Below are 16,117 nucleotides of genomic sequence, written 5' to 3'. Positions count from 1 at the left end.
TGGGGCAGCAGCCCAAACTTCCAATTCACCTCTGGTGGGCATACGCAGGACCGCACTGCCGCTTGCCACCACTTGGGGCTGTGACGAGCCAGTTGTTGAATATGCGCCAATAAGCAGGGGAAGAGGAAGACAGGTGTAAACTTTTGATTGAAATGATGGAGAAGTTTTTAAAACGAAAAAAAAAAAAGACGATGAAAGTGATGCCACCGCCTCAAGGAGAACCATGTCAGCAAGTAAAACCCTGGCATTCAAGTGTGGCTTTGTGAACGGAGGCAGGGGCCAGTCGAGAGCCCAGTGTGTAGACTGTGGGCTACGCTAGCCAACAAGGTACTGACGCCTTCAAAACTCAGGCCGCCTCTCAAAACCAAACGTCGACAGCTGGGTGGAGAGCTGCTAGATTATTTTAAGAAAAAAGAAAATGGGCTACAGATACAGACACAATCTATTGTCACTGACTGGCAAGTCTAAATATGCTTCAGTAACCAGCGACAGCTACCATGCGCCAGATGTGTGATGCAGAGTAGGAATGCGTTCGCCATAGTGGATGAATTGGCTGTGCCTGCTGCGGTGGGCGTGTGCCGTGAGATCATCAGGGAGGCTGCTGCCAAGAAGTTGATGACCGTCACTGTCAAACCACACTGTGAGGCGCCGTATTGCTGACATGGCATCAGACGTACAGCATCAACTTGGGACAGAATTAGCACGGCGAGTTTTCTCTCTGCACCCCACAAATCCACTGACGTCACAATTGCTGCACTGCTGCTGGTTTTACCGCAGCATTTTACTTATCAGAATTTAAATAAATTATTCTGGGATTAGTTGGGTTTTTTTTGTTTGTTTGTTTTTTTATTATAAATATTGACTTAAGCCTTTTAATTTGTTCTTGTTGCAACTTGAGTTGTTATAATTATTCTTCTGTTCAGTGTTGTATGTGCAGGGCTACATATCACAGTGCATCATATCATTTATTTTTACAAAGTTTAACCTTGTTAACCCAAGTGGAATTGATTTAGCTATTGGTAGAGATGTGGCAGATCCGATTCAGTGTCGGGTTCCAATGCCAACGTGATTCACGGATCGGAGATTTCCGATCCACCATGCGGAGATTTCCGATTCAAGAAACCTCATCCATGCTTTACTGTTGCTGAAACGACACCAGAAGTGTTTCCCTGCAGGCTGCTCTACTCTCTGGCTACAAAGTGTGGACTGGATTTCCTGAAGGGAGGCGGGTTTCAATGGGACGTAGAGTAATAACTCACCAAATCCGTTCCACAGTTTGCAGCCTGCAAGCATAATAGCACTGTGCTATCCAACTTTTCATGACAACATGTCGTCTGTTTGGACATATTTTATGCTCAAAACACTGCAAAGCATCAACGTGGATGTTTGCAAACCCATTGTACAGCGAGGTGCAGCTCTGCCGCCAGACGTCACCGTTTTAAAACGCCAGCTTGTCAAAGAGAACGGCACCGACCACATCATCAACACAACGACCCGCTTCCTCCTCCCCACTAGAGCAGGAGATTCACACCTCCGTGACGCTGCGTCCTCCTCCACGCTAAACTCCCTGAAAATAGCCCGAGTCATTTGTGCTGCATTAGAGATGGAAAAATTGCTGTTTGTGTTGCGTTGCTAAGGAATTTCCCCAGGAATTAAGTGATTGTGAGGTTTTAAAGATAGAACTAGTTTATTATGAGATGATGACGTCACTCAGACCCCCACATTGTCCACATGGAACTAAATTCTTTGTACTGTCTCACCTTCTACTAACCTTTCTCTCTTTTGAGAGAAAACATGCAAACAGTCCTACATTTCATACTTGCCTGGCGAGAGCAGTTTATTACAGCCTCATGTAAAATCAACAATAATGATAATATTAAAGCAAACAGATCTCTGGTATCAGAATAGAATAGTATCGGCAGATATCCAAATCCGGGTATCGAGATCAGATCGGAAGTGAAAAAAACGTAGATCGGTGCATCCCAAGGAATAAAAATCAAACCAAGACTCAGATCAGTGGAAATGAATGTGATCATTTTTAAATGGACCCCGGGACACATTGTACTGGAAACACTGGACCCAGAGGTCAAAAAGGATGAGTACCCCTGATTCAAGACATCAATATACTTCAATTCATAATCATTATTTTAAGCCACCGTTGGGTACATTTTAGGTAGAAGTTAAGTTGTAAGACGTTAATGTTTGTTGCCGGAAAGAATACTTTAGATCAGGGGTGTCAAACTCATTTCAGTTGAGGGGCCACATCAACCTAATCTGACCTCTGGAGGCCCAACAAGTCAAACATAACATTAAACTGCAGATATGGACAAATGCAAAGTCTTTCCTTCTTTTGTAACTGCAAGTATTTGCCAGTCTATTCTGAAATATACATATTAAAGGAAATCAGATACTATTATATTTGCAAAAAAAAAAAAACCCTCAGTCACCTGTATCTGGATATCCTATTTTTATTCAGGATTAAAACAATTTGTCATCATATGGACATTTTTTTGAGTTTACGTGTCTCAAGTATCACTTCACATAAATTGACTCATTGTTTTATTGTGAAAGGCGTTGCGTCATATGACCTCTGCAGACGCATTAATGTCGGGAGTCAAATTCTGACCAAGGGCGGTTTTGAATATCATTTTTGCAGATCTAGTGTTTTTAGATCAGCCTCTGTCAGTTTTCATATTTATACTTTAAAAAAAAAATCCCATGGCGGCTGGATTAGATCCTCTGGCGGGCCGCTTCTGGCCCCCGGGCCTCATGTTTGACACCCCTGCTTTAGACCTTAACTTCAGTGTGGTTCCCAGCAGGAGGTGAAGTTCATCATAACTCCTGAGGGAGCTCTCCTCAACACTGTGTGGGCGAACCGTTTCATTCTGGACGTCGGAAGGACTCTGGACACTGAACAATAACTTTAAACTTTAAATTGACGATCATGATATGACAAATACACACCTTTGTATAGAGAACCCAATGCATCACGTTACTGTGGATATTTGTAGAACTGATGCGTGAACTGTTGAAGTACCGTTAGCTTTGTTGCGTTAACTTAGCATTTTTCAGCTGAAACGAGTCATTGAATGTTTCACAGGAGGGGCAAAGCGTGCTGGAGCCTGAACATGCATCACATCTGGGCTGCGTTTCTATCTTTGGGGTGCACTCAACATTATCTTTAAGTAACATTTTAAGCGTTATTTCAGTGAAATAACGCCTTGCGTCATGGATGCTAGGCCACCGACAGTTGGTAACATGCCCCAGTCGACAGGCGCTCGCTTACCTGTTTGATGTACATGGCGGCCTCAGCAGGGTCTCCCCTCACCGAAATCTGGAGATAAAACTCCACCTCCACTTAGCCGGACAAACCAGGCGCTTAATGAGTCTATGCTCACGGACTATGCAGTACAATTTATTGCAATTCCAATTTTCATAAAACTGTGCCGTAAAAGGGAGAATAACATGGAAAATGGCGGCGGGGGCGGGATGAAATGGAATACACTATTATCTGAAAACAGGGTTGCAGGGGGTAACTGTATATTAAATCGTCCTTCATGTGAATTGGAGGACAAGGACGTTAACTTGAAAGAATATTGTCATACTGAAAATTTTAATAAAATTGTGTCTTGGTCTTTTTATATGCTGATAAGACGTGAGATTTGCTGACAAAAATCACCGCCCCGAGAGCTGAATTGGTACAGTCGAGAGGTCTGCTTCCCCGGCGCCAAACCGAAGGGAGGCGGGGATACCGCGTCTTCGCATGGGATTCTGGGAATTGTAGTTGTATACCGTTGATACGGTCATTGATTTGTTCAGATGACGTAAAACTGGGTCATATTCTTCAAATTTCCAAAGACACACCTCACCGACCTTGAGACTACTTATTTGAATTGAATTAAGCTGTCTTCACTCAGTTTCAACAACGTTCTATTATTGTATTAAAGGAATGTATATTAACTGGCAGGTCATTGTTACCAAAAGCCCTTTATGAACAGCCACTCAGCCGCAGAGAAAATCACAATTGTCATTTTTAAAAACAATATCGTAAAATCCACAACACTTATTTCATTGAATTTGTACTTTTATGCGTCTTTTTTGACACATAATTATATTTCTTTTAATTAAGAGAAAATAATTATAATTTAAGAAGATTGGCTATCTTTAGTGTGAGAGCTAATGTTCAATACAGACGTGTTTCATTTTTGAGAGTAATAAGAGAATGGACTCAGTGATTACTTAAAATTGTGTAATTTTAGTCTGTGGCGGTTCAAAAATCATTGAACGGTCAAATGATTAAGGGTTACAATACAAAATGACTGAAATAAGAAATGATTAACTAAGTCTCTCTCTCTCTCTCTCTCTCTCTCTCTCTCTGTCTCTCTCTCTCTCTCTCTTCTCTCCTTTGTATTACTGGTGCTCAGGGTAACTTTATGGACAGTTTAAGGGCTAGGCCTAAGCTTCAGCCTCAGTCTATACCCATTTTGACTACAGCAACTGTAAAAAGCAAATGGATAAATAAAGATGAAATAAACAAGTGTGTGAACATTTCAGTACGATAGGACAAATGCACAAAATTGAAAGTTTTACACTGTAAAGTGTAACCGAAATAAACCATTCATTCATTCAGAGCTGAGTCAATTACTGTTGTGGGTTCAATGTAATGCTGAAAATTTTCAACTAAACTTAATTCATTTGAAAGGTTCACTGATTATCATTAAAATAGAAATAAAATATATATTTTTATAAATATATATATATACTGCTGAGTATTGTAACAAGCTTTTGACTCAAATTGGCTTTGATCTTTCATGGGAGAATTTAGAATTTAACAACACGTTGATTGTGATTGCTGGTTGATTGTTATAGAGCATAGCTCTTATACAACTCATCTGATCTCCAACAATGTGTGGAAGTGCAGTTTGATCACAACCAAGTACTGCATGACTTCACATTAGTCAGGGCAAACTGACACTGAGTCACTGCAGGTGTCACTGTTGCCTCCTCACATGTGTTCAGACATGTCACTGCAGATTCTCTGAATGCAAAAATTGCAAAATAAATATTCATTGGTCCTATTGCTATGATATCCAGAGAATAAAATGTACGACTCAAAACAGCTGGTAGGCAGTATTATTGAAATTCTCTGTGATATCCATCGTCTACATCACATGAAAAGACAATGAGAACATGACAACATTTTTGTTTTGTGTGAAAACATTTATTAAACACTTATCAATATCCACATCATTGAAAAAACAGACTATCATTTTCAAATAAATTAAGTTTAAATGCCTGACTGTATTTGTGAATAGGCAAATGAATCACAATATCAACCTAAGGCATGTATATTGCAGTTCATCAGTGTGCGGTGTCGATTCTCTGCAGTTCAGAAGACGGGAATACAGCAACGAGATTTATATTTGACAGATTCCACGGGCCTCGATCTCTAGGAATTGACTATTCTCTCGAGTCCTTTTTGTTCTTGTTGCTGATCTCCCATCTTTCTACTCTGCTGGTTTCAACACCCGGCACACAGAGAGCATTGATTTTGATCATTTTCAAGTAAGACTACAAGCAGTCACAGTTCATTTTAAGGCAGTGCAGTAATTGGGCTCAGTTTGAACTGGTGGTGGACCGGGGACTGCAGGCAAGAGGTAGGGAGGGTGAACACAGATGGCTCAAAGTTTTTGGTGTTAAAGGTGGAGACAAAGTCATTGGCAAAGAAGGAGGCGGATTCCGGAGCGCAGGGTGTGGCTGGTTCAGGTGTGGCGGCCAGAGCCGGGGCGCTAGACAGGACCTCCGACTCAAACTGCAGCAGCTGACCCATGAAGCTGAAGTTTGGTGAGATGAGCGCCCGGCGCTGCTTGATGATGTCGAAGGCTGCGTCCAGCCGCAACTGCTGGGTCCTCATGATGTAGGCCATGCAGATGGTGGGAGAGCGGGAGATGCCTGCCTCGCAGTGGACCAGCACCTTACCCCCCGACTGCTTCACGTGGTCTGGTTGAACACAAAGAAGACAAATCAATGTTAACGACTTGTTTTTTCATGTCACGTATTGAGTGGTTTATTGTGTTTTATTTGCTTCTGGTACGTATATTTCTGAAGTCGTGCCACGAGGCTACAATGACTCAACAACATGTTTTAAATGGTAAACCATATGAAAGAAGTCCAGGTGAATGTAACTGGCCCACTCACTCATTAACAATGACATTGATCTTATCTTTTTGTTGTCTTTCTACTCATGCAAATGCAGCGGTCGCCTGGTATGAAAGACAAATGAGAACATCCACACTGTCAGTATGTCTGACTGGTGGTGACACAGAATGAGCCCATATCCTCCACCTGTCCACTTGGTGACGCACCACAAACATGGTGAGGCTCGTCTTAGTCACGGAGCACAGCTGTACATGAGCTGTGCTCTGTGGGGGCAGCACAGGGGGAGTGTTCTCATTTGGAGGTGTTGCACTCCTACTCCCTTATCTGCATGTACTGAAATACCCACTTAAGAATCTACCTCCACTCATCTGTCTAAAATGTCCCTCAACACATTTTTCAAGCTTTCATTAATGCCTAGAAGTGCTCTAAACACCTACATGTCTCCATTTCTGTCTGTCTCACATCTAAGAATGTACCGCAGACACCTACTCATCTCTCTCTCTCTCTCTCTCTCGCTCTCTCTCGCTCTGTCTCTCTCTCCCTCTCGCCCTTCAATAGAAACATTGAGGGCCACTTCTTTGAGAATAACTGATTTCTAACTGCTGCGATCCCCCACAAAGCACATGAATGAATCATGAACTTCCATCTCAAGAGGAACAGCAGCAGAAGGTGTTTTAATGACTTTCCACTGACTGGACGCTCCTGTGGCTATTTCCATCCCGTCACTTAATGATATTTATTATCTCCTCCCTGGCTTTACATCAGTCATTAGACCTGAATGGTTTTTGATGTTTCTTTGATTATTTGTTGGCACTTGGCACGGTAGGTACATTTTGAAGGGCCACTCTGAATGTAAGCTAAAACCTGCAAGTGGAACATTTTGCTGCCTTATGTAACCGGCGGCTTATCAAAGACACCCTGAATGCAGCCTGCAGGCCTGAACAATGCACAATACCAACAGTAGCAGCCACCCAATACAGGTCAGCCAATCTGCTCGTGGGTTAGCGTTGTCCTTGGTTATGCCTGCCTATAAATAGCCCCCAGCACAGTGTGTTCATCTTTTGCTGCTGCTGCTATTATCCTGCACCTCTCCCTCACAGTCTTGATTTTTTTTCCCCTCTTCCCTCTGTGTAACATATTCGCTGCCCTGTTACCCTCTGGTCCGTCAATAATTCCGCCAGCGAGCAATACATGCACAGTATGTTCATCTTTATCGTGTTATCAGCCAGCCAAAGTTTATCCTCCACCCAACCATCGTAAACAACTGTCAGTGTGTTTGTCAGTCGGCCCCCAGCCTCCTCCGCCCTGCCGTTACTAAATGCGGACAGCTCACCCAGTTGTCACACTGACTGGCCACACCCAGTGGCGTGTGATTTGGCCTGGGAGGTGATGACGGCATGGGAGCTCTTTTTCAAGTTAAGACGGGCGCAGGGGAGGAGGGAGTGGGTGGAGGAGGGAGGGAGGTCAGACAGGACCGGGGGAAGCGAGCACATTCTGAATGAGAGACAGAGCGGGCAGGATATGGCGGTGGGGATTGGAGGAGGGCGAGCAAGTTAAACTGATTACCGCCTGTTTTCTTTTAGATGTCTATTTGAGACTGAGGACGGGTGACATGCAACGATGAAAGGGGATTTATATAAAGACAAAGATATTTTAAAAATACACACACACACCTATCTATAGCTGGCTGTCGAATTCAGCTTTAGTATTTTGGGACTTCTTGGGGTGATGTTTCATTACAAATACGCATGACCTCAAGATAATCTTATTCCTGGAAAACGTGTATTTTTCCTTTGAGTGTTAAATTTTGCCACTGAGCAAAACCTGAAAGGCCTAAGAAAAGTAAGAACGGCCAAGACATCAATTGTATTGAACTCACCTATAAACTCTATGGCCTCCTGGAAATGGGAGCTGATGTCAGCCATGTGGTTGTCCTCCACTGGGATCCACTTGTAGTCATAGTGGCCCTTGGCCGGCTGCAGGTCCCTGCGTGACACATTGAGCAAGGCCGTGATGTGAAGGTCGCTGAGATAGTCCTGTCTGGAGGCGTGGTAGGCACTACCGAGGTAGAGGAAAGGCAGGATCTCTACAGGTTTACCCTGCGGTGGGCGGAGAGGGGAGAGAAGAGACATGTTAGGGCTTCCTAAAAGACACAACACAACACAGGACCCCCCAGCCTTGATGCATCTGCCTTGAGACATCCAACCAACCCAGCAAAAAAGCGCAGCCATTGTCCAAGCTCCACCATTGAAATGGCAGAACACTGCGTTCAGCTGTAGACAAATCACACATGGAGAGGAGAAGCTACCAAGCTGTGGCTTCCCTCTTTCTTTAACGGTGGCTGATAGAACCCACGACGTGTGCAGACAGAACACTTCTCATTGAGCCAGCGGTTGAACAAAGGTCAGAGATGAAAGGGCATCTTTTTTATAGTGTGTCCACACATCAGCTGGGCATCACTGAATGAATGGTCACTTTCTTTTTGAGCCAAATATAAAAAAGATTTTGCAGCAGTGAAGGTCAGAGGATATGAAGCCAAACGTGTTTTGATGGTGTGATGCCAAATATAACTTTCTCACACGTCTGCATGTTTGGCATGTGTGAGTACTGTATTTGGGGGTTTTTGGGTGACGGGCAATAGGTTAAATATAAAAACTGTCTGGGACCACGTCTACCCTGACTGTTGGCCACACAGGGTAGGAAGTGCTGAGAAGGGTGTTTCCATACCTGATCATAATCTGGTTTGTGGCGAGAAAGCTTCTCGCTGTGGCCGTTGACTCTTTTGTCATTTTCAGTTCCGCCCTGGTCGATGGTTTTCACTTCAGTGCAAAGCTCAGGGTATTGAGAGTGGAAGTTTTCATATCCTCCTGATGAGAGAACGACAAAAAACCCTTTAATATATAAGCTTGGCTTTCAAACAAGGTGAAACACTCACATACAAAACACACACATCTTGTGAAATAGCGACGTTTATGAAAGACTCTTTGCACCGGATTATTACCTTTATAACCTGATTATGGGCACGTAATTAATTACAGGAGTCCGCAGTAAAAGACCAGTAATCCGTTTAGACCAACATCCTGAGGATGGAGAGGTGACAGGCGGAGGGGGAAGTGTTCCAACACACAGGCCCGAGGGATTTATTTAGCTGAAGATGATGGCCCACAGGGGATTGAATATTCCTCTCAGGGCTTATCGTTAATCAATGAAAGTCATTGACCACCACTTTTCTCCCGCACCGACTCATTCGCTCCATTGACCCACACTGGCTGCTCGAAAACACACACACACACACACACACACACACACACACACACACACACACACGCACACACACACACACACACACACACACACACACACACACACACACACACACACACACCTATGATTATATGTGATATTTACCCGATGGATATTATCAGAAAATATAGGCGGGTGTTATAAAATGTTAACGATTGTCAGCTAATGTTCCTCTTTGACTTTTAAAACGCCTCAACACGCCATTCATTCTACTATCAATTAGAACCAAGATATTAATAGTATTGTATTTTCATCCACTCTATGCTTATTGAACAGTCAGATATTAAAAAAAACAAAAACAAATGGTCCATCACACGGTTCTGCCAGGTTTTAACAAAAGAAGCGACGATACCTTGTAAGTTAGATAAGAACGTTCACAATTCTAGCTATAATTTGTGCAAACAGCTTTCCTCAATGTTTGCTCAATTCTTGTCACATCTTATGAAACCCTGAGACTTGGATTGAGACCGTTTAACGTTAAAAGCTCTCACCTTTCAGGAAACAGATGTTTGCCCCGCTCGTTACGTGAGAGAGGCTGTTTATCACTATTTGTGCTACGCTGTCCTTTTTCAGTTTCTGCCAGTGGGACGTCCGGTCATCCAGGGCGACGATAGCCGAGATGCTCCCCTCCCGAAGCCGAAACAGGGCTCGCTCATCCGGGATGACAAACTGCAGAGGCACCGGTCCTCCCCGGGACCTCCGGACCACCACGGAGTTGAGGTTGACATTGACAGAGCCTCTGATGTTGGAGTTCGTAAATGAGAAATAAGGTCTGCAATCCACAATAAGGCAGCTCCCGCACTCCTTCCTGATGATCTTCCTCAGACGCCGGCAGTCTATGCTGGAGACCTTCATCGTGACACGAGAAGACTATTATTATCAGTGTTATTAATATTATTATTGCCTGAAGACGTGAACTGGTATTGCTCCTGAAAACGGGCGAGCGAAGAGCCCCGCTCGAGTCTGTGCCTACATTTCCTCCACGGGGATTCCGGCCCAGCAGTTTTATGTGAACGGAACCTCCGGTGGATGACGTCACGAACCATATATGGACACCGGCGAGGTGCGCTCGCGGGGGAAGGGCCCCGCCCACTACGATGACTCGCCCGTGACTCCGCCTGCAGTCTCTGTAAACACGAAACCGGCGCCTGCAGCGACGACCGCGGCGGGTTTTTGGTCATTACTCACGGTCGTCGCTGGCCGCTGCGCCGGCCCGGGCCTGCTTCCTCTGCGGCAGCCTGGACTTCGTAAAAGACGAGAGCTTGTTCGCATCCGACAGGCTTGATTTAAAAAAAGATGTTTTGGAAGAGAGCAATCACACAACAGGAGGATTTGGAGACAGAAATTCTTCCCACGCCTCGGAAAGAAGAAGAAAATGCATACCATTGAACGAAAGTCGCGATGTCAAACACACAGTCTTCATGTTTATAAAATAAACTTTAAATATATGCTGTCAGATCATTATCATATATGTCATTTATTTAGTCTATTAGAGGGATACATCGTCATATAAAGAAACGATTTTAATTTCTCGTCCTGTGTTTCGCCACTACAAAGTAAAAAGACAATGGTTTCTCAGTTGTCTCTACACATTCTGAAAACGTTTATAACAATGAAGGAATTGTTGTAATGGTTGTTCCAAATAAAAACCTTTTCCCCTTATCTTATGATAATGACCAATGCTCATGTGACCATGACACTCTTTACTCCTAATATGCGAGTTCAAACAGACAAATGTCGTTGAGTCATTGGGCGTTTTTAGGAGTCATCACTGAGTCAACATTTTAAAATACTTCACACATCACTTTCAAAACAGGCAATATATTAAACCTTATGTTCAGTCATCCAATATTGAAATACAATTAACCAGGCTTGATGTTTTGAAAGCTTTTGTTTCTCATTCAAAATAGTTCATTCGTTTACACTATTGAAGATTCATACTGTTGAATGAAAGAGGTTTTGAATATAATTAATCTTTCATGAAAAACACTTTATGCGAAAATATTTTTGGGGGATAAAAATGTGCATGAATAAAGCTTTGCATGATTGCTGTATTGAAACTTACAGCCGAGGGCTAAAGCATCAGAGGGTTGAACATAGCCTGTAGGGTGACATTCTGTCTACAAAATGAAAGTTGGAACAGAAGAAAACACACCTAGTAAAGACTCTGATTCAATGGGGTTCATTGGGTTCATTTGGAAAGAAATAAGAGAGGTAGAGAATGCTGATGTTATCTCACAGAGTCCATGTCTTTCTGGTTGAAGAAGTGTCCTCACTGCTCATGCCTGTTGACACTGTAATACCCACTGCACTCTGCGAAGACAAACACTGCAGGGCCAGAGCATGACTGGTCAGTTCAGAAGAAGACATTTTTTTCACATATAGAAATATAGTCATCTTCTGATCAGATTCGAATCAGTGGGAACATTCCTTTGGTGTTGTAGGTTTAAAATGTGACATTTTCAACTTGTCCTATCCTTTGATCCAATCCATTAATTGTTTTCCTCTACTTAGTCCAACTCAGGAAATGGAGGCGCAGGAGCCACGCGAAGTGGAAGCTCTGACCTTTTCATTACAGTGTTAATGAAACCTCACCAGGCTGGAGCCAACAAGTCCCTTCATGAGGCCTACCTACCTTCCTTCCTTCCTTCCTACCTTCCTTCCTACCTACCTTCCTTCCTTCCTACCTACCACCCAACCTACCTACCTTCCTTCCTTCCTACCTTCCTTCCTACCTACCTTCCTTCCTTCCTACCTACCACCCAACCTACCTACCTTCCTTCCTTCCTACCTTCCTTCCTACCTACCTTCCTTCCTTCCTACCTACCACCCAACCTACCTTCCTTCCTTCCTTCCTACCTTCCTTCCTACCTACCTTCCTTCCTTCCTACCTACCACCCAACCTACCTTCCTTCCTTCCTTCCTACCTTCCTTCCTACCTACCTTCCTTCCTTCCTACCTACACTCTAAAAAATAATACATTGGCTAAACTTAATAAAATTAAGGTAACAATTTGCATAGATTTTTTTAAGTACTCTCAACTCAACTCATTATTGAGTTAATCCCACAAGAGGTAGTCTAGTACAACCAACATGACATTTCTTGTCCTCAACAAGGTTAAATAAGTTAAACCAACTGAATTCTGATTAAAACATTTTGGCGTTTTTAAGTCGTCAATTAAGTCTATTTAGGTTCATCCAACTCATTTATTTTGCCTTGATTCAGCTTATAAAAGTCTGTATGTTATCCCTTTTTTTTAGTTCTAGTAACCTAATGTACATAAGTTAAAATAAATTACACGTTGAAAGTCCTCTTCATTGAGCAAAATGTTTATTAGAAAACTAGTATTAACAAATGTTTTGAAACAATGAATGATTTTCCTCATTTTGAACAAAAAAACATGCCCACTTCTAGCAATAATTAAACAAAAATCAAAAAATAACCACACCCAAATGAGTGTGAAGCTTCACATCTGAAGGCTTTTACCAGGTTATTGCCCTTGAACAATGTAAAACAAGATTAACATGTTGTAATTATTACTGTGGATTTTGGATTACTCATCCCCTGAACTGAATGCAGTTCTCCATTTCACAACAGAGTAGAAAATAAAATGTATATATTTTTTTGTTGTCAGTATCGGTAAGGCACATCAAATTTCTTCATCTATTCTTGAATGTCAAAGCTTTTCTTCCAAGTAACTTGCTACATATCTGATTCATATCAAAACCAAAAAAATTGAAATGTAATACTGTAATAAACACAACTATAAAACACTCAAACTGCATCACATTTTCTGATCTGCTTCTGGTTAGCCTACCCCTGTTATTAAGGTAAGGGCAGCGATTGACGACATCTCAATAGGTTAAAACAGTAGAACATCACAAAAAGCAGTCTATTTTTGAGAGACAGTACTTTCGGACTGGCTTTCATACTATCCAGCTCAAGGAGTATCTTTTGAAATACTTCCAAAGTGTTTTTCAGTTCTTTTGGGTAGCTGAGGTTGAGAGCGTAGATTAGCCCCATTAGCATGGCACATGCTCTGGGTACGTCCAGGTCTTCAAGGACTGTTGTTCCCTCAAGCACAATCTTTGCATTGGCTGGATCAGATGTTGTGGCACCTCTGGTAACGACAATCTTCATCACTTTATCCGTTTCATCTCCTCCACCATCCTGGCGTAAGTAGTTAAGAAAAAAAAGTTAGTATTTATACGCAATACAATTTAAAAATAGCAGTAAAACAAAGAATATACAATGAAATTAAGTTTTCCATTTACCTACCAACTGATCTTTAAAGAGATCTTCCTCCTTTTCTCTGAGATACACCACTAAGCCACGGATAGCCATCTCTCTCCTTCTTTCCTCAGAATCATCCTGTGAATAAGAAAAATAAAAAAGTGTTTTATAATGTTTTTTAATTTAACCTCAATGAAGATGAGCTTTTTGTAATAACATCACTAGGAAAGAGAGTGAAGGATGATGTTTCCAATGCCTGGCCTATACCAATTACCGATCTCAATTGTGTATGTTAAATTTATCATTTTAAAGATTGCAATAATGAAACAACAGAAAAATCATTTTACAATTAAGTTGTGCTCTGCTTAAGCATTTATAGTTATGTACTAACTGAAGATTTTTTCCCTGTCCAATTGGGAGCAAATAACTAAGCCATAAAAAACACCTGATCTGATATTTGTCCTTGTAAGTATTTGGACTCAGAACAGTTGACTTTAACGCATAAAGGAGACAATCAGCAATGTAAGCAGTTATTTGAAATTCTATTTCTGACCACCTTTGCGGTGATACTGGAACCACGTATACTGTAAGACAAGGTTTATTCATACCTCAAGCAGCAGGTTCTTTATGCACTGAATACTCATCTTTGCAGCTCCTCCTCTTGCTGACAGCAAGGACATTATCTTCGGGATGTACTGGTCCAGTTTTGCCATGAATGTTGTCTCCAGATTGAGAGTTGTGATTCTTCTGAACTCTTGGTTTATCTGTGAGTGTAAAGACAAACAACAGGGACAATTTTTTAAAATGCAGGAAATTTCCATCAACATAGTACATACTGCAAACCATTTAATGATCAAATATTTACCTGAGCTGCATCAAAAAGAGCAGGCCATCGGACTTTGAAGTCATTAACAACAACTAGCAGCCAACCTCTCAAACTTTATACAACGGGGCCTAAAAAAAACAACCCAAAAAGCCTTCTCATTAATGTTGTAACATGCCAAAGGAAATAAAAATAGTGCACATTCAATGGCAATATTAGCAGGCCAATATTTTCATATGTTTAATGTTAAGTAAAGTGTTAATAGACTTACTTTTTTAGGCCTCTTCCTCTCAGCAACGTTGTCGTATCAGCTCTCCAGCCTACGTTTTTACGTTGGTCTTGGACAAAAAACGATCAATAAACTGGGGTTAAAAACACTGAACAAAATAAAATTAACCTATGTACAAAGCTTAAACATTAACCCACATCATCCTTGTGTTTAAATTGGGAGAAAATGACACATATAATCTCTTAGCTGTGCAGGGAAATGTAATGTAAGACCTAATTTAAGCAGCAGCGGCAGAAAGACTCAGCTAAAGTGTATCACATTACATACAATAGCTTAATGAACAGTTAACTGAAAACCTGCTTTTAGGATTGTGTAAAAAAAAAACTATTCCTTGCACTATGTTAAAACACTCATTGAGTGTTGCAAATTAAAGAAAGCAAAAAGTACTACTCACCCAGTAACATTCAATTGGATTGAAAATATGCAATGTCCGTTCCTTTCCCTCCACTTTCTTGCAGGCGTGGCCTTTGGTTAAAACATGTGCGGGCAAGTCCAGTCTTACTCAGCTTTTGAAGGATGCTTAACAGAAATTCAAGTTGCACCAACTAAATATTGTCTCTTGCTGAGTGGAAGCAGAAATGTCCATTCAAAATCATTAAATTATGGAGTCAAGACAGATTTCTATATTCTCAGTTTGACAAACTTATAACAGGAAGTTATTAACTGATTAAAACATGTGTATGTAACAAACTTAAATTTTTTCTGTAAAAAAGGCTCTTGATTTCAAGCTTTACAAACTAACCCCATGAATCATTTTTCTCAGTGTACCACCCAACCTACCTACCTTCCTTCCTTCCTACCTACCACCCAACCTACCTACCTTCCTTCCTTCCTACCTTCCTTCCTACCTACCTTCCTTCCTTCCTACCTACCACCCAACCTACCTACCTTCCTTCCTTCCTACCTTCCTTCCTACCTACCTTCCTTCCTTCCTACCTACCACCCAACCTACCTACCTTCCTTCCTTCCTACCTACCTTCCTTCCTTCCTTCCTACCTACCACCCAACCTACCTACCTTCCTTCCTTCCTACCTACCACCCAACCTACCTACCTTCCTTCCTTCCTTCCTACCTTCCTTCCTTCCTTCCTACCTACCACCCAACCTACCTACCTTCCTTCCTTCCTTCCTTCCTACCTACCACCCAACCTACCTACCTTCCTTCCTTCCTACCTTCCTTCCTACCTACCTTCCTTCCTTCCTACCTACCACCCAACCTACCTACCTTCCGTCCTTCCTACCTACCACCCAACCTACCTGCCTCCCAACCTACCTACTTTCCTTCCTTCCTTCCTTCCTACCTTCCTTCCT

The 16,117-nt window shown here is 42.1% G+C and overlaps 2 protein-coding genes and 1 long non-coding RNA gene across 3 annotated transcripts in view; all 3 read right to left on the bottom strand.

Moving 5' to 3' along the window:
- The window catches only part of smc3 (structural maintenance of chromosomes 3), a gene marked incomplete at its 3' end in the record, with an annotated part of 37,110 nt that extends 33,674 nt beyond the window's left edge, over positions 1–3,436 (bottom strand). Inside the window, exon 1 of the mRNA XM_080516826.1 lies at positions 3,287–3,436. Within this exon, the coding sequence (XP_080372952.1) occupies positions 3,287–3,301 (15 nt within the window). The 5' untranslated portion in view covers positions 3,302–3,436. The remainder of the gene's footprint in view (positions 1–3,286) is intronic.
- A 1,775-nt stretch (positions 3,437–5,211) lies between these two features.
- On the bottom strand, positions 5,212–10,430 carry dusp5 (dual specificity phosphatase 5). The gene is made up of 4 exons (XM_080519592.1): positions 9,954–10,430; positions 8,887–9,026; positions 8,039–8,258; positions 5,212–6,000 (listed from the first exon to the last, which is right to left on the bottom strand). The coding sequence occupies exons 1-4, from the start codon at positions 10,315–10,317 to the stop codon at positions 5,594–5,596; spliced, it is 1,131 nt and encodes a 376-aa protein (XP_080375718.1). The 5' UTR covers positions 10,318–10,430; the 3' UTR covers positions 5,212–5,593.
- Positions 10,431–13,512: 3,082 nt separating this feature from the next.
- Positions 13,513–14,838, bottom strand: LOC308146775. The gene is made up of 5 exons (XR_013937121.1): positions 14,790–14,838; positions 14,561–14,649; positions 14,304–14,459; positions 13,741–13,833; positions 13,513–13,632 (listed from the first exon to the last, which is right to left on the bottom strand). It is a non-coding gene; the product is annotated as an uncharacterized lncRNA (long non-coding RNA).
- Between the last annotated feature and the right edge of the window lie 1,279 nt (positions 14,839–16,117).

The sequence above is a fragment of the Blennius ocellaris genome (assembly GCF_963422515.1).
Source record: "Blennius ocellaris genome assembly, chromosome: 3".
Taxonomy (NCBI): Eukaryota; Metazoa; Chordata; class Actinopteri; order Blenniiformes; family Blenniidae; genus Blennius; species Blennius ocellaris.
The sequence above is the reverse complement of the archived record's forward strand: the minus strand, read 5'-3'. Positions and strand labels throughout refer to the sequence as shown.